The 27177-nt window shown below is 44.3% G+C and overlaps 1 protein-coding gene across 3 annotated transcripts in view; it reads right to left on the bottom strand.

The window, feature by feature from the left end:
• The window catches only part of SLC12A8 (solute carrier family 12 member 8), a 50772-nt gene that overhangs the window by 4231 nt on the left and 19364 nt on the right, over positions 1 to 27177 (bottom strand). For all 3 annotated transcript variants that reach the window (XM_005519641.3, XM_088058909.1, XM_088058910.1), the window contains 7 exons: positions 20245 to 20358; positions 13189 to 13276; positions 11156 to 11243; positions 7840 to 7986; positions 4325 to 4997; positions 3375 to 3472; positions 1701 to 1818 (listed from right to left, as the gene is read on the bottom strand). In XM_005519641.3, coding sequence (XP_005519698.2) covers positions 1701 to 1818; positions 3375 to 3472; positions 4325 to 4997; positions 7840 to 7986; positions 11156 to 11243; positions 13189 to 13276; positions 20245 to 20358 — 1326 coding nt within the window. The remainder of the gene's footprint in view (positions 1 to 1700; positions 1819 to 3374; positions 3473 to 4324; positions 4998 to 7839; positions 7987 to 11155; positions 11244 to 13188; positions 13277 to 20244; positions 20359 to 27177) is intronic.

The following is a 27177-nucleotide window of genomic DNA, read 5'->3' as shown; positions in this document are numbered from 1 at the left end:
AAAGCAGCAGGAGAAGTTTATGGTGAGGGACAGGGAGAACCAAGCCCTGTCAGCACCCGCTGGATTTAGCTTGGGCTGCTGGAGAAGAAGAGAGAGAAGGCATGTGTCAACCACAGGGCATTTCTCCTCCCAAGGTCTGGCCCCTAATCCAGGGCATCTCTCAGGCCAGTGTCTCCCAACCTTTCTAGACAGAAGGGCTGTCTGGTCCTTTGAAGAACAAACTCACAGATCATCAGGAGCCTTGTGACTGCAAAATGACATTCCCTCACAGAAAAGTAAAAATCAGGCTGAATTTTGAGCGTTCACTTCTAACATTTTCAATGGCATGCATTGTTTTACTGTATGCATGAGAATGCACGTGCAAAAGAAACCAAGAAAACAACGTCTAATCATGCTGCTGTTTCTCAGATCAGCTTCCAAAACCCTCTGCACACTGACAGAGAAATTTTTATCAAAGTAATTTTTGGTAAATATTTCAAAAGCAGATTACAGAGATATAATACAGTGAGTACACAAAGGCAAAAAATACTCCAACACCTGAAAACATTTTTTATGTTTTGTTTAATATATAGGGGCCATAAACACCTTTGTTAAAATTTATATATATTTCAAAACATACAAATTTGCAACTACTATCCACATTCTCAGCTCTTTTCAACTATCCCCAACAGATACATAGAAAGGAAGTCGCTCAGGAGTAGAAAAAGAACTGAGCAATGTTTGAAAGGTGGTGATTTGTCATTGGTTTCTCATCATTGGCATTTCTGAAATCTAGCACGTACTTACCTACTGTCTAATAATCTTACACCTAAATAAACCCAGGTAGCTATTTCTGCAAATATATTGCAAATGAACTCGGGCTCTTGATTTTTTTCATCCTGGACAAAAAACTGCACATCCAGGCATGCACTCAGCTATGCACCTCACACACCTGTGGATGGATGGATGGATGGATGGATGGATGGATGGATGGATGGATGGATGGATGGACGGATGGATGGATACACTCATGAGCAGCTGAGTATGCCCACACCATGTCCCTTCAGAGACAAAGAGCACTGCAAACCCCTGCAGTGGCCTTGCCAAGGAGCTGTGGGCTCTCATGAGCTGCCTCTGAATGTGCTTCACTGTTTAATTTTGAACTTGTTTAAGCCGATCATGTGCACAGATCTTTCTAATGCCCTCTGCCTAAAAGTATTTTCCCAGATTATGTTCCCAGCATATTCAACGTGTTTAGCTCTGGAATCAAAAGGCTCTCTTGTTCCACAGTTATGAATGCTGAGATTTGATGAGACACTCATCATAATTCTCATTTTCCTTAAACTTCTCTCAGGTGGGTTTAGATAGATTAGGTTTAATAAAACTTCTTTATGGCAGATTTTTCTCATTGCTGGGATACATTTACAAACTGCCATCCCTATCAAATCTTAGTACCTGGTTTTGCCATTTAAAGCACAATATAATAAAGCAATAAGCACCATGTTCAAACTATCAAACCAATGCTAGTTACAGTTAGAATCCAACAGAAAATTAAAGGCTCAGAGAGAAAATGTATTTAAACTAGCAATGAAACAAATTGTCATCGTTCACTGTGTCACCTGCATATTAAACACAAGAGTCTCAATTCCTAATTAAGTTAAATTAAAGTTTAATGAATTTTTAAGCAGGTTTAATAATACAGGAAAAAAAAAAAAACTCACCAAGAGGGAGCCCTGGGCTCACTTGGCCAATGTAGAAATACAGAATAACTGCTGCTCCCAGGCTGACAAGGGTGTAGATCCACTGAATGACAAACATTATGATGAGGGACACGATTGCCTGTTGGAAAGACATGGTTTGGGGTTATCCCAGGGTCTGGGAGGTAAGACCATGTTGAGAGTCAAAGCCGAAGTTTCCACGTTACAGGGAGCCTTGTTTGGTCTCACTCTTAAGAGGAGGGAGAGCACAGGTTTACAGTGTCACCTTCAGCAGCATGGAGTAGCTCCAGTGAGCTTCCCTGAGTCCCAGAGGCAGGGTGGGTCTATGCCTGGGCTTCTCCAAGAGAAGTATCCAGAGGCTCAGCAGCTCAGGAGGAGATTTGGCTCAAGCTGCATACAAACAGGGGCAGAGGTAGCATCTCCATGGGGGATGTTTGTAACTGCAAGGGGCAGCACACAAAGAGCTACAATGGTCCCAGCTGACACAATCAGTGAAGCTCCAAGAGAGGAGAGAGGGGAGAGTAGTCAGGATGAATAAACACGTCTGATTTTTGCTCAGGGTTTTATTTTGCACTGTCAATCCCATCCCAGCTTTGTTGCAACCTCCTCCCAGGCCTGATTATTGACAGGAAACAAAGTTTGCTTTAATGAGCACACCCATCATCTCCATAAGCAAATTCCCCTGCAAAGGCAGAGAGCTGATGGCTTTGCCAGGACATGCACTTGGGAGCCACGTTAGATATGATCCCAGAGATGGCATCAGCACACAACCCCCTAAAGATGTCATCCTAAAGAGGGGCCACAACTCCCACCCCACCCCACCCCTGGTGCTGCAGCCCAGTGGGACCCCTCACCAGGAGCTGGCTGTTGACAGCAGCAACAATGAATTTGAAAAGTAGGTGTCAAAACTCCATCTGAGTATTAAACTAACCAGCTTTAGTAGGTTATTTGAGTGGGTTTGTTACATTTTATGCACAGCTATGAAATCCTCATCCATGCAGCAAAGCCATATGGCTCATTCATTATGTATATCTGACCCTTTCTCTGTCATCTGCCCAATAATCCATCTTCCCAAGATGAATTTAAGTGTCTTAAACTTCTCAGCAGCTTGAGGCAGAAGCTATTCAAAAGTTATTTAAAGTAATATGGTGTAGGAATGCTCTCCTTTCCTCCCTCAAAAGATGGACTTTCATAGCCAGGCAGCTGGTATCAGGCAGTCAGCACTAATGAAACCCCACCCCAAGCTTGCAGAATCTGGCCCATTAATAAAAGCAACACAGCTCTGAAGATGATGTCTCACTCCATCACACAGCAAGAAAAAGCAGATTGGCACACAGTGAAAAGAGGGACAGTGATTTTTTTTTTCCCCATGTAGCCATGCATCTTTAAAGTCCTAAGACTCCAGACTTTGAATTTGTACTTTTGAGTTGGGTTGGAGCTTGTTTGTTTGTTTGGGGATTTTCCTGTTGTTATTTAATTTAAGATGCCATTGGGCTTTCCCTGAATTTGAACTGCTGGATGCATGGGACCTTGAGTATTTTGTTCAGGTGACCTGGAATACAAGAATCAAAAGCCATCATTTAGGGTACTGGAGCATTTACACTGCAGTACATGAGGAATTTCCTATTGTTTTCTACAATCCCAAACCACTGCTCAAAATAAAAGAAAATTACTTACACCAGCAAAGGAAATCCAGTGACTGAAAAATCTGGAATAAAAGGATTCTGGTATTTGCTGAATTCCCAGTTCTGGATTTTGTTGCTTTATAGATGATCCTAGAGAAAAAAAAAAAAAATTAGAAAGGAGCTGTAATGTGGGGTTCTTCCCTCTACTTTACATTACCAGATTCCAGGAACCAAAGCAAAAAGTCTAACTGACAGCTGGGTATGACAGAGTTAAACCAAAACCTCTAAAATGAAAACTGAAAAGAAGTGCAAGTAAAAAACTGAAAAGTTACCAGCTCTGCTACCAGGTCCATTAGAAGGCCACATCTGTCTATCTCTGCCTCAGCTTCACAATTTGTGAAATAAGAAAAATAATACTTTCCTCCCTCAGGGGGGTTTAGTAAGCTTAACTGACTAATGCTGATGGAACACTACAGCACTGGGAAGGACAGACTCCATGCACACGTGCTGTATCAAATACTCACATCACCCACAGAACAAATTCCCATCTTCACCTATGGATGTTGAGCTACAGACTCCACCTGTGTTGTGGAGACCACTGCATTTTGATAGCCTGAGCTTTAGAGTCACACAGGTCCAACCATCCTACCTCACACCAGGATGAAGTAAATCCCAAGATACACCTAAACCCTTTTTAATGTACAGCGTTCAGCATGCCTGTGAAGAATTATGAGTATATCGTAAACAGCCCAACACTAAATTTAGTCCTGCCTGCTTTCCTGTGATTAATCTTCTGTAGGAAATTGCATTGGAACTTCTCCTGTGATGCATTGCAATGAACTCTACCCTCACCTGGAATAAATGATATTACTGCCATGAATCAATGAATGACAGCCCCATATAAAGCTCGTTTCATGCCTGCCTTCAGGAAAGCATTGGGAGGACCAAGGTTATAAACAATTTCCTCTGAACATGGAGATGCCCATCTCCTACAGCCCTTACCTTCTCCCCTTGGGCCAGGGAACATCATCACTTCACCAGAGAGCTGTTCTCTCTGCTCCAGCATCCTGGGTATGTGCTGGGCACCCACAGCAGGTGGGGAGCACAGACCTGCATCCCACTGACCACCCTGCTCATCCACCTCCTGCTGCCTCCCATGGGGCTCCGTGGCCTCATCCCAGCTGTTCTGAGCCAGGGGAGCATCCCCATGGAGATCCAGGAGAAAGCTGTCTTGTAATGTCTGCTTGGCTGGCTTCTTCGCCTTCTTTCGTTTGACCTTTCGGGTTGAATTCTCAGCTTCTTCTCTTTTGCAAGTACTTGGCTCACTAAGAAATGGTTTAAAAAGCTGGTCCATGTCTTTTTTGAATTCCAGCAAGGTGCCATTTGATCTGCCTTGAATTACCCCATCTGCTGCATGGCTGGGGGGCTTGTTGAAAATTAAAGGCTGGGAAGAGTGAGCAGGTCTAGAAGTTCTCATCTGGATCTCTTCAGGTTTCTGCTGAATGTCGTGGCTCAAGGACAGTGAGAAATAGGAATAGTCCACAGCAATATATGTCAGCATGAAGTTGATGGTGACTATGGGAGCAAGAACATTCACTTGCCCAATGAAGACAAAAGCCATGGTGATGAGACTTGTTAAGCAAATCGCAGCCACTGGAGTCTTGCTGGGGCCTTTCTAGTTCATAAATAAAACAAAATTACATTTAAAATAATAATAATGAACCTTGCTGTGAGGATTCCCCACTTGCTCAGCTGCCATAGGTGGTTACCTGAGTTGTCTGCAGTATCCCATCCCCCAGTAATGAAATATATGCATGCATGTGCAAACAGAGGCTCACAGGCCTTTATAAATTAAAGAACAGACTGAAAGCCAAAAGCTGTTGAGCTCCCAGTTCATCCCTAACCCTTATTCAAGCTTTGTCTTTGGTAAATTCATCCACTCTCACTCATATCTCCATGGCAAAACAACGTCATTAAAGCAGCAATAAACCTTCAGAGAGATTTGTGGGGCTTATGGGAAGTCTGGCAATAAAACGCGTTAATTAGAGTTAACCGTTCATCTCTAATTATTCTACAGGACTCTGCCTCAATGCCTACCCAAAAGGCTCCCTCATGCTGCCCTTGGAAAAGCTGAGCCTGAAGCAGTGCCAGCTGCACATCAGCAGCTTCTGGCCCTGCCCTGCCAGGCAGCCGAGCTGAGCCCATGGTCTGCCATGGGATCCCCTCCCTCAACCCAGCCCAGCAGCAGGTGGGAAGCAGCAGCCAGGTGGGCAGGTGAGGAGCATGGGGGTGGCAGGCAGCCCCAGCAATGCCAGTCATGTGTCCCGAGGGCAGGCAGCCAGGAAAAACGTTACCTGCTCCTGTCCTTTGGGACTGGGTGAAGGCAGGGAAAGGAGAAGGAAAAGAGGCACAAAACAAAGGGCACTGGGAGTGGAAATACCTGAGCCTTGGGCTCATGAACTTTAATCCCAGGTCTAACATACCCTTCCTTGGACCAGGCACCATCTTGCTATTTTGCCACCTGACAAGCCTGTGCAAGCTGTGTAAAGACTTGCTTAAAAATATCTTTCAAGGTATCTTACAAAATATCTTAAGTCTCTACTTAACTGCATTTACTTCTTTAATAAACATACAGCTTAAATGGAAACTATTTCTGTTCCCTCCACTCTTATTTATTAATAGAAAATGGGATAAATCCTGGACCATTACATCTTTTCAGAATGAACAAAAATAACACCTCAGGGACAAAGGAACAGATCTCAGAAAGCATCTTCAGTATCAGAAAGATGTACTGATATGGGGAACAGATGGGATGATCTCAGGATGCATCTGGCTTGGATTTAGATCCACAGAAAACATTTGTGTCCTTCCCATCAGCTGGAGTTATGGTGACCACACCACCTTCTTCAACCATGAAAAAGAAGAACTGATGTGGAGTAGACTGGTAAGGACAAATTAAATGTATTTACTCTCCATAAACCAAATCTAAACAATTCCCAAGGTGACGGAGAGAAGGAAGGGGGAACAGTGATCTGCCTTTGATTTCTCACCTCTTTTTGAGCCCTTCCCATCATGGCACTCTGCCTGGAGTTCAGAGCAGAAAATTTGACAGAAAGACAGAAAACTATCAGAGAAGAGTGGGAATCAACTTTGCTAAATCACTGAGAATTTCATGAGGGTTGCCAAATAAAGAACAGCTTGTTCTGGAATCACCTGAAAACTGCCTTCAGGAGCTGAAAGTTTTTGCAATCATTATTGTTCCTGATTTCCCTATGATTATTAGTATTATTTTTGCTATTATTATAACTTTTAGTTAAGAAAACTGCTTTGAGAAACATAAAAAAAAACAGAGATAAAATTATTATGCTTACAAAATATTTAAATATTTTTAAACGTTCATAAATATCAACACTGAAAAATATTTTTCTGTATTTTTAAGCCACTCTGAAGGAGCAAAACATCATAAGGCTTTTCCAGACACTCTGTACAAACAGTTAGGTACTGCAGATTATTGAGAGTTATGGAATTATTTTCTTCCTAGTCAGAAAAGGGAAAATCATGTATGGATATATAGCTCAAGACTACAGAGTCCTTGGTGACTGGTATCAGTAGTGCATAAAGACTATTCACGAAGCAAGGAAAAAGCTTCTTGTGATATTCCAGTCAAGACTTTGTTTCAATGCATATCTAAAGCTGAGAACACCCCTAACTTAACCTTTCAAATCTATTCTTTGTTTTTATTTAATAGTGTCCTGAAGGCACCTTACATTACAAAGAAGTGTCCCCTTCTCCACTGCACACAGGCTGAATCCACAGCATCACAGCTGGCCACGTACTCAGCTCTGAGTTACCACAGAGGATAGGAACAGATCAAAGAAAATGTACAGGAAAGAAGAAAGAAAACAGATAAAAGGTAAAGAGACAGTTACCATATATTTCATCAAGTGCTGGGACAAAAGCTTCAGGCTTCTGCCCTGGACAGGAGGGCAGAGGAGAGGAGAGGGAGGTACTTCCTTTGCTCCTGGCCGAGATCAGCACCAGCACAGATAAGGTGTTTGCAAAAATCCCCACAGGCAAAGTTCTATCCTAAGTGCCTGTCCTGCTGGGGACACCTTGAAGAAGTGGGTCAGGGGGAGGGAGGGGACCGATGGCAGCCCAGGAGGGGCTGTGTGTGCTTGGGGGCAGGACAGAGACCCCCGGGCAGGGCACAGAGCTGGCTGAGCCAGATGTTGGGATGGTGAAGCAGAGCTGCTCCTGCACACTGCCAAACCCCGTGGGAGGGCTTGGAACAGAGGCAGTGCACACAGGGGACAGGCAGGGAAAGGACCACAGGCAGCTGGATGCTTGGTTCTTTAAATAAAACCACCCATTTCCTGTCTTTTCTGCCTGCGCATGGGATACCAGATCCTCTCCTCACATTTCATGCATCCCCATCTCACTCTACAGACACACAGAAATCTTGGCTTCTTAAGCTCAGGTGAAGGTTTGACAGCAATCCTGGAGAAAGGATGACTAACCCCATGTCCAAGGAAGGCGAGCATGGGGATCACATTCTCCTGGGCGATGCACTGCAGGATCCTGGGTGCTCCGTACAGTCCTCCCATGCAGGAGGCCAGGGATGAGATGTACAGCCCTAGCAAAAACAAAAAACCCACCAAGGATACCTGGAGGAAGCAGAGAGAATGCAAAGGTCATTATGTTATGCCTTAAAGACACCCAAGCAGTCTTAAATACATGTATTTTAAAAGACTGCAGATATTTTCTAATGTTGTTAAATGAACAGAGCAAGCCCTGGGAAAGCAGCAATTTAATTGGTCTGTGGTATAAAGTACAAGCAATTAATACAGGAAAATTACCCCATAAAAGTAATTTAATACTGAACATCCTGTACCGACAGAACCATTTTACAAGCTCCTATCCAAGAAATTCTTTGTTACTTGGAGCAATTGCAGCAAAGCAGCAGCTATTAGATTCCCCTTAAGTAAATGGAAGTGAGTTTATTTCAGGCGAGATCACTTATATACAGAACACATCATATACAGGAAAAGCTGCCCAAGCTTCCCACCATCCAAAACAGGAAGCAAAACCCCTGTGTCTCAGAGGGGAAAACCAATCCTGAAAGAAAACCCACAGTAAAACCAAATCAAAATTGCCACTTAAGTAAATGGCATCTCAAAAAACATGCTCCAAAGGATATAATACAATGACCTTATTTTCCTGTCTTCAATGAGAAAAGAATTTCCTTTGGCCAACGTGAAACATTAATAAAAAAATTTTAAAGCCATAGTGCTAACAAGGCTGGTTTTAGAATTGGTTTCTGAAGCACCCTTTCAAGCTGGGAGTATCTCCTGCAGGTGTGGAGTGAAAGGAAGGACAGCTGCTGGGCTGGCACACAGAAGTGAGGACTGGGGTCCCCTAAGCAGGTCCCCACTGCTGAGAGCTGCAAGCACAGACAGCGTATCTAAAAAACCCCACCCAAATACACAAAACCCCACAATATAAACATTGTGCAAGAAAGCTTTGAAATGGGAGTGCTCCTGGCACCGCAGTGTAAGGGCATGGACAGAAAAAATAAGGAAAACAAGGTCTAGGGTCACCTGAGACAACCCCAAGTCCTGCAAGACCACGGAGGTCTGACAGCCAGCAGCCAGGCACAGAGAATGGCAAGGCATGGGGATAACTCCAGCACAAAGCCCAGACAGAGAGAAAAACCCCACATTTTGGTCCAAATCCAACATCTTCATACTCTTTTGAAGAGAGTGCTGGAGGTGCAGACAAATATCTGTGGCAGAGGATGTCACCAAATGCAGGTCCCTTGCATCCCACATGTCCTTTGCTCCCACCCCTCCTTCCTTGGAAAAGAGGGTCTAAATGAACACAGGTCTTCCCAGCTTCTGCCCCCACTGAAGTCAGGTGGCACATGCTTTATTAGGAGGAATGACAAAAATTTACATGGCAAAGATGATAAAGATGATTCAAGCTACATCTGGCTTTTTTTTTTTTTTAATTGTCTACAAAATCTGCAGGCAGCAAAAAGAGATTGGGTAAAAAGCCATAAAAAGCTTGCTGTTGGGGAAGGCATGTGAAATTAATGTCATGATCCAGAACTGTTCAAGCTTCCTACCACAACATTTCCCCATGAAAATCCACTTGGCCTTGCGAATTGTATCTTGTGGGACAGAAGGAACCTGAGGCAAAGATGAGCAGATACCAGCTCTTATTAGACCAAGAGACAGACACTCAGTGGGGAATCCATCCTTCCCTCTCCTCTAATCCTACCCTGCTCTGAGAAATACTCAGAAGAAACAAACAGTTGTGCCAGACATCATATATTATTTTAGCAGCCAAAAATGCTTGCATTTAAATGTGCTACTTGACATTCAAATCAGGGTTAGAGGGGAAGAGTCCCTTTCACCAAGGCTGATGAAAGGTTTTGCTATGCGTTTTGAACATAGAGGGTGTGAATACATTGCAAGGAATTGGCAGTTGGAGCTCATTAGAAGTGAAATTACTGAATCTCATTTTTATGTTTAAAAAGCCAAACAAATATTGTAACAGAGAAAAGCAGCCAAGCACTCACTCACCTGTGATAGAAAGGGAGAGTTTGGAGGAGTAATGGTCTCTCCCCCCTTCCTCTCTCCAAAGTCATTAAAATCTAAAGTATCTTCTAATAATTCAGAGAAGAAACATGAATATTGCACCATTTGTTTGTTCCATATTAGGGGAAAGAAAATTGAATTTGCTTTTTTGAAGGTGGGTGTTTGCTTGTTTGTTGTTTTTTTTTTTTTTATTTGACATTATTAAATATCTTCTCTTTCATTAGTAGGAGATTTTTCATTTTCCCCCTGAGGGTTCTGAAGTTAAAGCACAGCTTTAACAATCTCTTTCTCTTCAGCAGATTCATTTAAAGCTGATTCTTTTGGTTACTGCACTTTTTGCCCATTAAGTCACTGACATACAAAGAGGTTGCCTTAGAGAAGGCAGGTTCATTCCTTTTTTCCCCGAAACAGAGGTGGTTTTGTTTTTTTTTACTTCAGCAGGAAGTGGCAGAGCCCCACCAATAATTTGAGATTATTTGGGGGGGTGGAAGAAGTTTAGAGCTGCAATTACTTAAGAAACAAAGCCAGAATTTCTAATTGATATTTTAGACTAAAACCATGTTACAGATCAAACTATGTAAACTTCTCAGCTTCAAATGAATCACAAAAAAATTGTGTCAAATACAGCAAACCCATGATTTTGGATAATACTGAATAACAGAAAATTATATCCCATCTTCTATATCCCATCCAAAGAAAGACAATGGCACACACCAAAAATTCTTGCTCTCCTTTCAGAGGCCTGCAGTGGTAAGGTTCATTGTGTGTTACACTACAACCCCTCCCTCGTGTAAATACTCTGTGTGGAATGTCTCGAGTTTAATAATCCTATTGCTCGCCCTGCAATTACAGCCGGCTAGATATGGAAATGTGAGCTTCGCTTGACTTAGTCAAGATAAGCAGGGGGGTTCTTTAGAGGTTTCCATTTGGTCTAAGCTTTCACCAATGAGAAAGGAGACATTGAATAAAATACAGCATTTATCATCAGACCACATTACCATACTTTAGCTCTTAAAACTATTGCTGGGTGATTATGCCAAGATTTGGCATTACGGGATGTGCTGGTGAATGCAAGGCTGTTCAAATCAATTGTTCACTGGGATTTGCAATGGGCAAATCCCCCTGAATTTTAATGAGGGATGTGTTCCCAAATTCCTTAGGCTTTTGGAAAACTCAAGCACTCAGTAAGGCAGATGGCAACCTGAAAGCACCATTATACAAAACCACAAGTTACCTTCTCTGCTATCATGAAGTCATAGCGGAGCGACTGACGGGTACAAATGGCTCCCAGTAAAAAAACGAAGACCATGTACAGAAACCACCTGCAAACAGCAAAAATAAACCCATTTCTTCACAGCAAGACAAGACCATTGTGAATTCTGGCACTAGGAGAGCCAGGAGACAGTCAAATGCCCACAAGTGGGGGTCTGCAGTCACTCTGCATGGTTCCTAAATGATTTAGCTTCAGGGATAAATTTGACACCAATCCTTTTTACTTACCCACAGTGATGTGCCACAGCTGCAGCATGACTGCAGGTACCCCTGAGGGAAGCTCCCTGCATTCCTTAGGTGTGCAGGGGGTAATGGTATCAACTAAAGGAGGGTCAATTCAGATGAGCTGCAAGGAACACATTTTCTACAGTAAGGGAGGTAAAAGATGGCAATACGCTGCCCAAAGAAGTGGTGGATGCCCCATCTCTGGAAACATTCAAGGTCAGGATGGATGAGGCTCTGAGCAACCTGGTCAGGTTGAATGTAGGAATTCCAAGCACAGATAATTCTCAAAATCTTGTGCATGCAATCCCAGACACAGAAATGAATACAAGGTTCAACCTGAGACCTTAGAGACCAGATTTAGAGACAATGGGCAAGAATGTGAGTTCATAGTTTAGATAGAAAGATATTAAGCTAGGTAGTAGAAAGTTTTAAGGTTTTAAACTTAAGATATAGAACTAGATATAAAGGTAATAAGAAGTTTTAAAGTGTAGCAAGTAGTTTTGTGTACCATTATGTGATAGGTTAAGGTAGTCCTCATTGTGGCAAAGACATATAATACAAAATAATTAACAATTGGTGTGAAAATAAAAACATTCTTTTGTAGCAGTAGTTAATCAGCTAATTAACCTTTAAAAGACCTTGTAACTTGTGGTCTTGTGACCACAAATATCTAGCAAACATAGTGAAGACATTCTCACCTTCATGAAACTATAGAAGAAGAAGAATAAATCATGATTTAAGACATCTCCCAGGGGTCCCATCTCTCTAAAAATCCCCAAAGTTGAAGAAGTCTGAGCTCACTGCAGGGGGTTGGACTGGATGGCCTTTAAAGGTCCCTTCCAGCCCAAACCATTCTGTGATTCTGAGGCTCTGCAGGTACACAGGTTCCCCCATAACAGCACAGCCAGCCTGCTCTGCAGCCTCAGCCAGGACACTCTTCTGGTGTTCTGGCCTCTCCATACTCAGACTGGGGGATAATTTTGTCTGTAAACCCCTGACAGCAGAGAAGGGAATGACCACAGCCTTGGATAGATGGATTCATGTGATACTTCTGTGTCCTGTGGAATCCCCCCTCTTAAAACAAGCACCAATTTCAGCAGGAATCCCTCAAAATTGTGAAGAATTTTCGTTCCTGACTGAATATTGGTACACAGTTAAAAGAAATAATTTCAAAGGTAATTTAGATGGCAATAAAAGTAGGCAGGAAAACCTACGAGGGCTTTTTTTTTTTTTTTAATATGCAGTAGTGGAAAGTTCTCCTGGAAAGCAGCATTTCTTTAGGAAGATCACAACTTGGTGATGCAGGGCCTCTATTTCCCCTGGCTTGCAGGTGGGTAGGTCATCTCACCTCTCTTGGCCTCATTTTCCCAGTAACAAAAAAATACAAAATTTTGATACTTCTTTTCTATTTATATAGAAAAAAGGGGGGAAAAAAGCAATAACCTCCCCCTGCCTTTGACATCAACAGCAGTGAATGACAAAAACATCCCACTCCCAAGCCTTGGAGAGCTCTGCTTCCCACCCTGGGACAGCCAGGCTGAAGCAGCACAAGCACCCCAGCACAGATCCCACCCAGCAGTGGAAAGACTGAGCACTAGCAAACATCTCCAGCCCACCCAGAGTATGTGGTGGTAATGGATGACAATTTGAATGAGAGCCACACTTTCATTTTCCAGATGGCTGAGTAATAAAAGGCTGATGGGAATATGAAATAGATTGGTCACACTCGGGGCAGTCTCCAGAGCAAATTTTCCCTAATCAATGACTTACGAGGTGCCGATAGCAGCCAGAGACCCCAGAGGGATGTTGGAAGAAGGCTTCTGAAGATCTCCACTCATGTTGAACCCAGCCATCACACCTGTATTTTGCAGACACACATGCAATTCAGAGTCAATCTAAGTTACAGGATATATAATACACATTGCAATATGTAATATAATTTGATTGCTCATTGATTGTTTCAGAACAGTAACTATAACAGTAACTATATCAGCTCATTGCGCTGCCACAATGCAAAATGCACAGACAAATACTGGCCCCCATCAATTATTTGGTAAAAAACTGTTCATGTTTTTAACAGAAGCAAGGCACCACTAACATGTCAAAGAAGCCTCTGTCTGGTTTGAACAATGCTGAGGGGAAACCCTCAGTATGTGAACAAAACCCATCTTATCTTTATACAAACCTAACAGGAGACAATGCTGCCCATTGTTGAAAAGAGAAATACCACTGTTCATCAGGGCAGCCCATGCAGCAGGTGGTACAGCCCTCAGACCAGATCCATTGCAGGCATTCACAGGGGACAGCCCCTGCTATGAAACAGACTGTCCTGTCCACATTAAATGATGATCACATTAGCAGAGGGAGTAACGGTGCTCTCGGCACGTAGGTGGCACCTTCCAGCCAAGGGATCTGCTTTGGAAGAAGGCATTATCTCTGCCTCACAGATAGGAAAACAGAAACGCTGAGAGGGCAAGTGATTGTCCCAGTGTCACGTAGAAAACACATGGCAGGACTAAGAATAAAATACTGAACTGTTATTTTAGGCCAGAGTACAGGGTATTATACAATCAGGGACAGTCCTTAGCCTAAAAAATTACCATCTAAAGATACAAGAGAGGGAAACAGGATGAAGCAGAGGATTAGAGTCTCTACATTAAGACTAGAAAGCCAAGGTACAGATTGGTTAAGGGGCTTTGTCCATAGCAGAAGGAGGAGTCATACCACACTTGTAAAGAAAACAGAGATTCCCTTGTCACATTATGCCACATAAGTCACATAAGTTTTCTTAGAAGACTCCAGGTGTGTGCTATAAATAAAAATAAAAAAAATAAAAATCTGTGGTTTAGAATCCTGATGAGAATTTGGACAACTTGAAGGCAGGACCAAAGACTTCAGGAAGCTAACTTCTGCCCATCACTGTCCCCACCGGGATGTCAGACTAATGTCTTCATAAGGACACGTGGCCAGGAGCCAGCCAGCAGTGCCGATGGCACTGTCCCAGGGGCCAGGGTGAGATCACCTCAGAACAATGGGAAGGAGGATGCCAGCACCATGGCACTCACAGCATCTGGCAGCCCTGGCAGCAGGGGACCGACCACACGCCAGTCCACCACGGCTGCCAAGCCCAGCAGCCGTTCCTCGTGTTCAGAGGGCATAAGAATGACAAAGTCAGTCTCTGCAGCTGCAAATCTGAGTGACTACAGCCCTAAATCAGCAACAGCCCATTGCATTTTAAAGCTCAAATACTGATTGCTGCTTGGAAGGGTTTTTTCCCAAGATGAAGGATAGACAAGAGCCGTGGGACCAATCTCAGGGTAAAGGGGACAAACCCAAATCAGCCAGATGGATGCCCTCCCTATTCCCTGTTCCCTATTCCCTACAGACCTTGGCCTTTGATGAGCTGTCAGCAATGGCTGTGTTGCTAATCATAGAACACAAACTCTGCTCTGCTCTGTCCCAAGCTTTGCTGTGCATCTTCATGGCACCATCTCCACATCTGCTCAAAGGGAATTGTAACACATCCTCTCCTTGCTGCCCTGCCATGAGGACAGCACATAAATGAGAACAAGGCACTCTCATGCTGCAAAACACATTCAGGGCTTTATTTATTTATTATTAATGTTTTTTCCCTGATCATCACCTTTTTTCCCCCCTTGATCAAGTCCACTCACCAGCCGTCTTTTCCTGTCATCTCCACCATGGAGCCAGAGCCCCGACAGCCATTCCCTGGTCCCCACAGAACCCTGGCTTTCCTCAGCTCCTGGAAGAGCTTTTCCTCCAAATTCAGACCAGATTTGAATCCTTGACACCATACTGAAGGCATTACAAATCGAGTTCTTAATTTTCTCCTGGAAGACTATTTTGTGGATATGCTCCTAAACAGCACAGCTAAAAGTCTGTCAGCTGCTCTGGTTTTCCCTAGATAACACTTCCATGCAGTGTTCAAGCCCTGCTCCTTTCAAACAGCTACACAACAGGCTTAGCTAGAGATGAGAAAAGTTAGGAAGGCAGAAGTCCATGGAAATGGTCACAAATATGCTAAATAAAGTCTCTATGAAGCACTCTTTGATGACATGCTACTTTGCAATTCAGAGACAAAGCAGAAAACTCAGAATTCTCTGAATTTTTCTTCTAAAGGGAACAAACTATTGTCAGGAGGACAGCTGTTAATCTCATGTGCTTCTTGGCCAGGTTACTCAAACATCTGGCACCACCTTTAAATCTTCCAGCTTGAGTCACCTCTCCCTCATCCAAAGTCCTGCCTCAGCAAAGCACTGGGGAAACACCAAAATGGCATTTTCTGGACCGAACATAAAAAAGTTGAAGACGTGAGTCATCGGCACAGCGATGACTGCACAGCCCAGGCTGCCTCGTTGCCTCCCTCCCACAGACCCATACACGCACAGGAGCAGCCAGAGATGACTTCCCAGAGCTCAGATAAAGAGGATCTTGAGACTGATGATTGACCTCCTGCCCAGCAGTGACCAGGGGTCACACCCAGGCCACTGCACGCCACTAGCTTCTGTCAGGGCTCCCAGGAGGTCACCAGAGTTTCATGGGTTCCAGAACCAAAGGTCAAGGCCACCACAGAGGGAACCAACTCAGATATTTTCAGCCACTCCAGCAAAAGCCGTCTCCTCTGTGCTGCAATGATGACTGACATGACCAGTGCAAAGGTATGGACAATCTGGTAGTACAGATGTATGGGCAATGCCAGAGACAGCTCTCCACCACCACCCAAATGTGATTTTCCAGACAGGATGACAGCTGCCAAAGAGCAGCTCTGAGAGGGTCTTTTGCAAGCAGCTGGCTGAGCAACGCACTTTTCAATGAAAGGACAACCTGACTAATTAAAAAAAAAAATAACAGCCTAAACTATCTCCACCATTCATAGCCTCAGTTATCCTCTGCCAGAGAACTGATCTGACTTGCAAGAAGCCACAAAAAGCCTTGTCAGAAATTCTGGCTGCTCAACAGAGGAAAAACCCCACACTTGCATCTAAAACTCAGCAACACAGAGAGATGGGGATGTTCCTTCCTTCAGACACAGGCCTATCCCTAGGGAAATGGCCAATCCCTTCTAAGTCAAGCAGTCATATCTGCAGATTGTCCATGGAGAAAATTATCCACCTCTCTGTTTCAATGAGATAGCAGACTGGATTTTCCACACTGGCTATTATCTTAGAGAGCAGCAGATAGTGACAAAGCTTCTGGACAAAGAAGCATGAAAACACAGTCAACCCAGCCAGGAAATTATGGCTGAGACAGTCTGTACATTGCTGCTATTCCCAGTGTAATCTGGTCCTGGGCATCATCCAGGCAGTGGATGTGTGCATGAGGGGACCACCTACGCTGTGTGTCAGACACGGCCATCAGCCCCACCAGCCATGGTCTGTAGCTGCAGATACAATCGCTCCTGCAAACGCCCGGTGCATTTTTCAGTGAACATACTATGAAATATAAAAGGTGGTTTTTTGTCTTTCACCCAGGAGGTGAAGAATGGAAAATCTTAGATAAGGCTTGTAGCTAATTTTTTTAAAGGGCCAACCTCTCCACTGATGTAAGCTGGCACCTCGCCATAGACTTCAATGGAGTTGCGCCAGTTTACATCATCTGATAACTTAGCCCAAAACTTCTAAATCTATTTGCTGTCATTTTGCAAGTGCCAGATATGGTTTATTTCAGAACTGGTTTCTGTGCAGTGATATTTTCCACTAACGCCACTTCAAACGACATTTTACTTTCTTGTATCACAAGACAACACACTTCTTTCATTAGACAGAAAACCTGGGGGATTTAGTAGAAAAATGTTTTTTGCACAAGAGAAGCAGCATTTATCTTAATTTTAAAAATGCACTGATGGCTGTGTGACTGCTGCTGGGAGCAGGCTGTGGGCAGGCGGCTCCCCAGACTCCCTCCCTCTTGAAAAGTCCTGGCTGGGTGGGTATCCAAGTGTTCACCTATCACAGCACAGCAGCAAAACGTGTGCATTGAGGAGGTATTTACAAACCTGCAGAAGAACAGCTGGTTAATGCACAGCATCTCTATTGGGGCACGTTCACATCTTCCACAGTGTGTATTTCATTTTGAAGCCAGCAAATCCGAGTCTTCCATGCCCGTGCTCTCCCATTTAGGCCAGCTCTAGGTGTATGTTTTGGATCTCTTGGCTACTTCCCTATGGCTAAATGACAAACTTGGGGGAATAAAGCCAGCTTCACTGAACATCCAGCTGAAATGGATTTTTCACAGGTAGCAAACAGACGAGCCTCTGCTTACCAGCACTCAACCGTAAAACTGGAGTAACTTCACTCACATTGCTGGAGTCATACCAATAAAACACAGAGGAACAGAGAAAACAACCTGACCTGGAGCAAAACAATCCAAAGAGAATGCTCGTGGGAGGCACCATGATGCTACAGGTCTGCAAAAGGCTGGGATGACCATCCTATGCCTGTCAGTAAAGCACATCCCAGCTGCGTCTCCTGCCTGTTTGGTCCTGGCAGGGGTCTCCCCACAGGTCCTGCTCCTCCTTGCTGAAGTGGCTGCCCCTCTTTGCTGTTACAGCTACCATCCTGCATTTCAGGCATTTCTGTTTCACTGCTGTGTCTGCTGGAAATGGGCAATTTACAACCACTTTTCAGTATATCCCAGAGACCAAACTTAAGCTGGTTGAATTCAGATAGCCTTCTCAGAGAGAGAGGAAGAAGCCTATCCTGAAGAGATCAAAATAGTTTCACTTCAAAGAGGAACATTTCATCTCAAAAGGCCCAAACAATTTGTTTCACAATTTCCAAAAGATTCTTTTTATAAACTTTGTTATCAAAATAGCATCTTAAATTGTAGGCTAGCATATGCTAAAAATTAAAAATAGTAAACACAACCTCTAATAATTAAAGATAAGCAGAACATTGCTGTGGATCAAAGAACTGTTTCAAACTGGCTCAATGTAACCCCTCAAAACTAAAAAGCATATTGTTTTGCTGAAACTCTCCCCAAATTTCTGTTTTACCTTAAGGCAAAGGATTTTACTTGCAGTGCTTCAGGCAGGTCACTGTGGGAGTTTTAGCAGAAGTGGGTGCCACTGAGGGATGGAGGATCACAGGCTGGAGGGGACAGCCTGGGAGCAGTGCTAAGCTGTCCCTGTCACTCCCCAGTGCCACTTGCTTACCCTCTGCATCACACTGCCTGCCCTGAAGCAGCAGCAGCACTGGCAGCAGAGAAGTCTTGACTCCCATCCTAGAAATTTCTTAATCAGACCACAAGCTCTTCCACTCACAGCAGCAAACACAGCCCTGCATTTTATGAGGCTCCTGAACTTCACAGTGCTCTGAGCAGCAATGACAGGAGTGATAGTGATGTTATATGGTACCACTGGAACTGCTGCTCTGAATGAATAATTTAAATCCTGTAAATAACCAAGCAATTAAAAGGAACACATGAAAAAGCTGTGTTAACAACTGAAGTAATTATACATCATCCCAAACTGTATTTTCAGAGAATGTTTGACATTACTACTGGTATTACTACTCCTAACTTAACAGAGCAACAGGCTGCCAGAGCTTTAAACAAGTTGTATTTATTAGCTTTGGCATTCTTCCTAGCAGCCAAGCATTAGCAGTGACAAAAAATCATTTAATATTGTTAATCACGGTAATTTTCTGCACGGTTTTGTCATAACTGTTCCTTCTTCTATAACCAAGGAACTAGAAAAATCCTGCTTTCCTACACCAGTGGCACAGCTCATGAGGAAGGTCTTTTTCTCTTGGTGACTCACTTGGGCCAATCAGAAATTACTACAAAAAAGAGGGCAGAAGACATCTTCTCCATGGTGCCAATAGTCAGGAAGGTGAATTTTCCAGGAGGAGGTCTACAGAGGAAATAGCCAGCCTGAGAAGGTGGGAGAGAGGATGTCAAAGAAAAATCTGAAGCCCTGCACTAGGTGCACCAGACAAAGTGACTTCTGCTAGCAGACCATTCCTCCAGTTCCATCTGTTTCACAAAACTCTTTCATTTGTCTCCTTGTACCACAGCAATTCTGCAACTTCCAGTGAGTCGCTTACAGCTAATCCTCTGAAAATTCATTCTGTAATCCAAGGATTCATCACTATGGAAACTGCTTATAATCAGTACCTTTTATAGCTTAAAACACTCAGCATCAACAAAAGGTATTGTAACTTCAGATAGTTACTGCATTCCCACTGGAGACTGCTAGCTCTGGAAAGGGGACATGCATCCTCCTGGTAACTTAAGGGAATGAATGAAGGTGTCTAACTAAGCTCATAAATGTAAGCTCTACTGACATACAAGGATGAACCTGTGATGCCACACAGCGAGTGGTGGGTCCATCATGGGCAATGGCATCAGCCCAGCTCAGCCACCTGCTAAGGTAAGGATGGAAAGAAAGTCCTCCTGTGCTCTTCCTACTCTCCCAGTGCAATAAAGTCATAAGGCTCATCTGATACTATAAATCATGATCAGTTCTTTTAAACAGGCTTGATAACTTCTGCCTGACAGCATTGGCCAAGATCAGTGCCTGAGCACTTCCCCTTGGCGGGGAAGGATTTACAGGATCACATCAACCCAAAGAGTTCACCAACAGTTTCTAACCACAGAAGAGCACGTTCAATTGAATGAGACAGGAGTGCAAAAAATTTGAGATGCTGGAGGGAAGCCTGAACATTTGAACTGACCACTTGGGTCTGCTGTGACCAAGTGCAGTCCTGCTCACTTCGCCTTGCAGCCCAGAGGAGCTCCCCTTGCTTCTGCTCATCTCCGAGATGTTCCTGTGGAGAAAAAAAGGGTGAGGATAAAACTTAACTGTACCTGTGGCAGCTGGGAAAAACACTCCAAAAACAGTGAAGAAGGACTCCCCCTGGCTGTAGTCTGGCAGCGTGTTGTTGGACATCAGCTCTTCGGAGTAGCCGACGAAGCCGTGCTCTGTGGAGACACGGAGGAGAGGAGAACCTCAGGAACCGCGGGAGCCCCTCCAGCTGCTCTCAGCGACCTCTCCCCTCTGAACACATGCACCTGCAGGGGCTGCCTCCAAGCACCATCTGAAGGGATGAACTTCAACTTATATGGTGGGGGAGAAGGCAGAAAGCAGGGCTGCCACTCCTGCCCCATCTTTCTAAGGTCACATACAAGTTTTACTTTCCAAACAACTCTTACATAAGACGGGGGAGAGGGGAAAGCAGTGGGTGGGATACCAATGTCATGCACCTGGTTTACTGGCTATGTAATGGAGGATCCTACTCCCTCACTGCACACTTGAAGTTCAAATTCTTCCACAAACCTCAATTTGTTAGGAAGGGTAAAGCCTGACAGCTGGCATGCAAGGCATTAATTAGGAAATATTTTAGATGCTTATAGACAGAAAAGATAACTCATGAAAGCAGGTTAAGGAATTAATGGGTGTGGCTATTAAATAATGATTTCATTTTTAGCAGTTTAATAATTATTTTGTTCATTTAACACTGCTTTTTACTGCAGTATCTTCATCTATGGAAACTTCTCCTCCCTGTCAGTAATCCAAATGCTCATGCCAGCTGGGGGTGGAAGGTGAGCAAAGTTGGTTCCTTTTTTTCTCCTGCCACTACAATCTATTTCCACAAGACATGTGACTCCAATAACTTGAATTTTCTCATTAGCAGGCAGGATGTTGTTCATGGCTGCACAGGGTTATGGCCAGAAATTAATAAAAGCCTCCATCAAAGCTGTCCCATGCCTCAAAGACAACATTAATGATGTTTGGACAGTAGATTAAACCGGAACATTAAATCAGAGCTCTGAGCACAAGACATATCCATTTTAAGTCTCAGAATATAACTAACCACAGAACTTTGAAGTTTTCACAGAAAAACTCTATAGATAATCAAGTTTCCTACTACATCTGCATTCATGGTGTTGCCCAAACATGGATGGAAACACACTGATAGAAGAGGTCTCCTGCTGCTAGGCTTTGTAAAAGCACTAGCTCTCTTCACTAGGAACAAGTCCCAGACGAGATTTACAGGGAACAAGCTCAGCGCAGCACACTGACCTCTGAACCTCACAGATGTGTGCAGAAAGTGCAGTTTCTGGGGAAATAGAGGGGGAATTTGTGTAGGTTGTGTGTTCCTGTAAGTCCAGACCCATGTGGCTTCTACCAGAATTGATGCTCATGACAGCACAGCACATGGCCTGTCTGCAGAGCTCCCACCAAACTGCTCGAGGGAAAAGTTGATCCTTGGCCAAGGGATTTTTCACCAAGTACGTGCTCCTCAAAGAAATTTTAATTTTTCATTTAAGAAGTAAAAAAATACTCATCTCACCCCACAAAGATCTACAGACCTTCTCCAACCATATCTTTGAAGCAGCAGCATCAAAGACATCCATGTCACTTGACAAGTTTGCCCCACTGATTCATAAAAATCTCCTATGAAGCAAACTCTAGCCTCTCTTGATGGTTAACTCTCACATATTCCTGTCATTAAAGTTTTCCTTAATCACAAATTGTCCTTTTGTCACCACTTGTCCAGTTTGTGGAGGTCATCTGAAATCCTGTCCCTCTCTGCCGGGCTGCTGCAAGCTCTTCCCATCTGGGGGTAATCTTCAGTCTGAATCTGCACATTCCCTTTTCCATCATCCAGGAAGTTAAGAAAAATGCCAAATAACATCAAACCAAACCAGACTGTTGCAGAACCTCACCAGGCACAGCACACTGCTTTGTAAGTAAACCCTCTCCAACTGGGGTCTTCCAATGGTGTTTTGGGGCTATATAACTCAAATGAGGCACTTTGGGTGCTTTCTGTTTCTGTCCTCATACAAAAGGCCAAGTGTACAGACCAGTGAACAACCAGACTCATTTTCTGTGGTACCCTTTTGGCCATATTATGGCCACACATTGACCATGAGTCCAATGTCTGACCTGCACCTGTGTGCATCTGACCCCTATCACTCTTAAGAAATTAAATTATCCCCTCATGTTCCATTCATTTGTATGTTGTTCCCTTTATTCCTCTAAGTGGAAATCCTCAGTAGAAGAGACAAAAGCCCAAAGCCATGGCAGATGTCACTGGAACCACAGAAAACAACAGCCGTGGGTTTGTTGAAAGAGCCACAGGATGTGCCAACAACTCTATCCCACTTCTGCTTCCTCCCCTCACAGCTCTGGCAGGTGAGAGGCCATTCCACATTTCCCCTGTATACAGTACCAGGAATCTTCTTGACTAATTAAAGAGAAGTTCATCCAAATGTTAGCTGTCATTGCACCCTCATCTCTCACTCAATCACCCTCCTATGAAGCAAACCTAACATCAGACTGGGATCTGCAGTCACCATCAAGTTAGGGGCTGAGGACAACATGCTGGGAGCATCTCCTGCCTGCCCTCGTGCCTGCGACCAGTGCGAGTCATCTGTGACCTTTCAGCTGTCATATTAATGCAACTAATTGTATTTGAAGGGGCAATTGGGCTGAAAATCATCCAAAACAAAACAGGAATCAGCAGCTGAGACCGATGGGTTAAACCAACAGAGCCCTCAGTCAGTTGTTCACAGAGTCAATTATCCACATCCCATTGAAAGTGCACTTCAAAAGGACGAGCTTCGGGAGGAGGAGGGAAGGAAATGCAATAGGGTCTATATTTGGCACTCTGATCTTCAAATGAGGCAAGATCACTTTATACATTTTTTCTGTAAGGAGATCTTTTTCTCCAGCTTACTGCTGGGTACAAGATCCAAACCAGATTCCTCCCTCTTTGCTCATTACAAAATATTTGTCTGAAAAAATTTTCTCTCAATCAATTTATGCAACCCCACAGACTCTAAATCCTGCCTTTAATGAACCTGCTCTCAGCTGGCTTGCAGAGGGCTGGAGCTGAAGTGCTATAAACAATCTTCCCTGTGTCATGCTAGAAGAAAAGAATCCGGTTCCTTCTCTGTGCCGTGTCACCCTTATGGGAAATGCACAATAAAGAGCAATAACAATTTATTTTCATCATTAGATACTCAATAAGTAGAAAGCAAATAATGCATTTCTCAAGTGGTTGATCTGATCTAAATAAACAATGGGGGAAAAATTACTTAGAGCAACATCTGAATTATTCCCGTGACTCTTCACAAATCAAGTCCTTCCAGTTGCTCTTACTAAAATAATGTAAAAAACAGTAAAAAGCACCTAGAAAATTTGAAATTGAAGAGCTTTCAGGATGAACATTCTCTGTTCACATTTGCAGGGGGACCACAGGAGGCTGCACACCAGCCTAATGTAGCCAGAGGAGAAGGAGGAAGATGGTCGGTCACAACTCTGATGTCTTTCCAGCCATCACAGATGCCTGGGAGGAGACACCAGCTTTCATCTGGTTGCCACTGCTGCATCCACTCTCTTCCCCAGTGGGTTTGGGCTTTTCTTGTACTTTCTCCCACCTCTCACCCTGTGGAAGAGCATGAAAGCACAAGGCTTTTGGCACTCAGGACTCCCCTTATGAGGGCAGCCCCTCCATGAAGCCCAGGAGGTTCCAGAATGGGAACTCAAGGAGGTTGGAGAAGGGGCTCAAGGAGAAGCTGTGGTTACACAGGGTCAGGCCATTATGCAACAGCACAGAGCACAGCAACGCTGCCAAGTTCCAGGCAACCTGGAGCTCATTACAGATTAGTTAAGTCTTGGCCAAATTCAATAAGCCTGTTCACAAGCTTAAGGTTAAGTAAAGCCTGGCACCGAGGCAGGGGCTAAGTAGTGCAAAACTGGAAAACCACCTTAAGAAACAGCTCCCTGAAGACAGTCCCATATTGCACTCTGCTTGTGATTAGAGATTTTAATTACAAAGGTGAATGCTGAAGGCTTGAAATGGTGAGATTTTTTTCTTTTCCAAAATAAGTGAGCCCACACATTCCCTCCTGGAAGGTACTTGCTGAGATCTGCTTTCAGAGGAACAGCTGGAAGTGTTTGTCTTGCAGCACATTTCCCAGGTCTGACCTCAGCATTTTCAGGATCCTGTGTGATGTGTAAGACATGGAGTGCCAAAGAATAATTACATATCCTTGCCATAATTATCTCTGCTCTCTATCTTTTTCCCATTTCTTCTTCCACCACTAAGCCCTTCTGGCATAAGTTCTGAAATCCAGTTGTTCTCCTTGGATGCCAGTCCAAACACACACCCAGAACGAGGTCCTGGTGTGGGTGCTGGAGATATCTGGGCACAGCACAGTGGAGAAAACAGGAACGGTCCTCACAGCCTGGTCCCACAGCTGCCATCCTCATCTGAACACACACCTCTGCAGTAAGATAAAGTTTCACTCCTCACCAACCACATGCTTACATTTTCCTCCTCCAAACTCTTAGCCAAGGGCAAGGTATAAGCCCAGAACTTCTGAGCTGTTGACTCCCCCACAGGCAAGTCAAGCCCTGTCAGGCTGGTAACTCTCAGAAGTTGTGGTCTATCAGGTGACTGCTGGGTGTCCTAAACCAAATTAATTCCTAAATAGGTTGGAGTTCTCTACAGCAGGTAAGGAATGAAATTCTCCCCACAAAAGCCTTTGAAATATAAATTCTTCTCCTGACTGCAGAATAAGCTCACCCATAGTCTGGTGATGACCAAATTCCCCCAAAGACATATACTACCCACAGCTTATCAGGTGAGAGCAGCATCTTCACTTGTCAAAGGAAAGTTAGGCATGCCTGGCTTAAATGAAGTAAAATTCTGATGCCAAAGCATCACCAGCAATAGGTTTTTCAGCATCTCAGTGTGCAATTGCAGATACACAGGATTAACCATCCACGTAGGAGCTGTGCATGTGCAGAGATGGGCAAAAGCCATGAATGTTACCAGAATCCCAAGGACTTTATCTTTGTATTTCGCCCCCCGCTCTATACAACCACCAAAATTTAACTTCAGGCAACCAACAGCATAAGATAATTTGATGCAACAGCTCGGAGTGATGATGTGCACCAACACAGCCACGTTCTGGGTGACTGTGGATTTCTTTGGTGAAGTGCTGGATGTGCCAGAAAATGACATGGGTCCAGCTGACCATACAGCACACCCAGTAATAAAATATGAAAACGGTGCACCTCCCCAGTGGATAGGCATAATCAAAGAGGCATGAGGAGGGCACCACGGTCATGAGCACTTGAATCTCTTTTCCCAACAGAATGAAAACTAAATCAATCAAAGCAGTGCAGTCACAAGCCTCCACATCCCTCCATACATACACCTGGCTTCCTGTGTTTGGGCTCATTTAACACCAACATGAACAATCACATTCCCAAGCTCTTCCAAGGCCAGGCTGTTTCTGTAGCCACACCTTCACAGCTACCCAGCTCCAGCTCCTAAGGTCCTCACAACATTTTTTCCCAGGCAAGTCCAACACTACCACTGCTACTTCCAGGCATTGCATTACTGCTGCCAGCCTGGTACAGGTCAGGTGCAGGCAGAAATGTATGAGGAAAATGTGGAAAGGTTGGGAAGGAAAGCAGGCAGAGGGCAGTAATGGTGGGGGTGGAGGGAGGACAGTGTGGTGATTTTCTCATGCTACCAATCCACTGCTCAACTTGCTGTGGGCTGACACTCGACCTGAGGGGTGCATGAACAGATTTTCATCAGAAAGTCCCAGTTCTCCAAGAGAATGGTGAGGGAACAAATGAGTCATGGAAGCAGAGGGTGTCAAGCAGCAGAGCAGCGCTGACAAGAACAGAGAATAAACGACCTTTGCTGAACTTATAAAGGAATACGAAAATGTTTTAACATCTTCCAGGACATCTCTTGTTTCACCTTTGGATAGACAGGTTTTGGCTGGAAGACTGGGAAGAAGCAGAAGGAAAAGAGAAGAGCTGCAGGGAAGCAGAGCTTGAGGAGATGGGACAAACTGATGAGACTGATGCCCCTGTCTTCTGTCAGCTACCAATGGACTTGCCTACCCAGGGGACCACGTGCACCAAACCCAGGTTGCCCTTTCCTGCAGCTCCAGTGCAACACCTGTGCCATGTGAGTCAGCATGGAGCAGTGCACATTTCCTACAAGCCAGGAGTACATCAGCTCCACGTTGGACTTGCGGGCAGCAGCACAGCTCCATAGCTGGAGATGGGGCATGTGCAGCCCAGCCCAGAGAAGAGCAAACACAGGATCATTCCCTCTCCATATGTCACAAATGATGTCATGACTTTGCTTCATCTCAGTCCTCAGGGCCACATCCTGCCTGCTGGCAGCTCCCAGAGCCTTAGTATTTCTGCTTTAAGAACTTAAACTAGGCAAGAGAGAAGAATAGAGAGGAACTTTTGTGTTGAATACATGCAGGTCAACAATTATGCAGTGACAAAAACAAAGCTATTACACAATTAACACATCAGCCTGTGGTCACACTGAGAGATCAGTGCATAAAGGCTGCAGAGCAGCTGCCTGAGCTGCCAGGGCACTGAGAGATGCAGGATGTGGGAACTCCTCAGCTCCTGCTCTACTTCACCCCAACCCATGTTGCTGTTGGCAGCCCTTAGCAGAAAGGGCCGGGAAGAGGAGGTAAGGATGCAAAGAGACTCAATTCCCTCTGTAATTTCATTCTTAAATGCCAGTTAAACAAATTAAAGATCAAAAGAGCTCAGAGTGACCACAGACCCCAAGCCACAGGGAGCAGAAGCAAAAGCAGCACTTCTGTCACGGCTGTGACCCCATATGTCAGGACCAGCTGAAAATCACCACAGCCAGCATCACCCCACACCTCACAGCAAGTGACACACTCAAAAAGGCCAAACCAAAGCTGAGCAGCAAGAGGCAGCCCAGGGTGGGG

Source organism: Pseudopodoces humilis, chromosome 8, assembly GCF_049639895.1.
Source record: "Pseudopodoces humilis isolate 2021_Gansu_Grassland_sample_001 chromosome 8, ASM4963989v1, whole genome shotgun sequence".
NCBI lineage: Eukaryota > Metazoa > Chordata > Aves > Passeriformes > Paridae > Pseudopodoces > Pseudopodoces humilis.
This window is presented reverse-complemented; position numbering and strand designations above follow the sequence as displayed.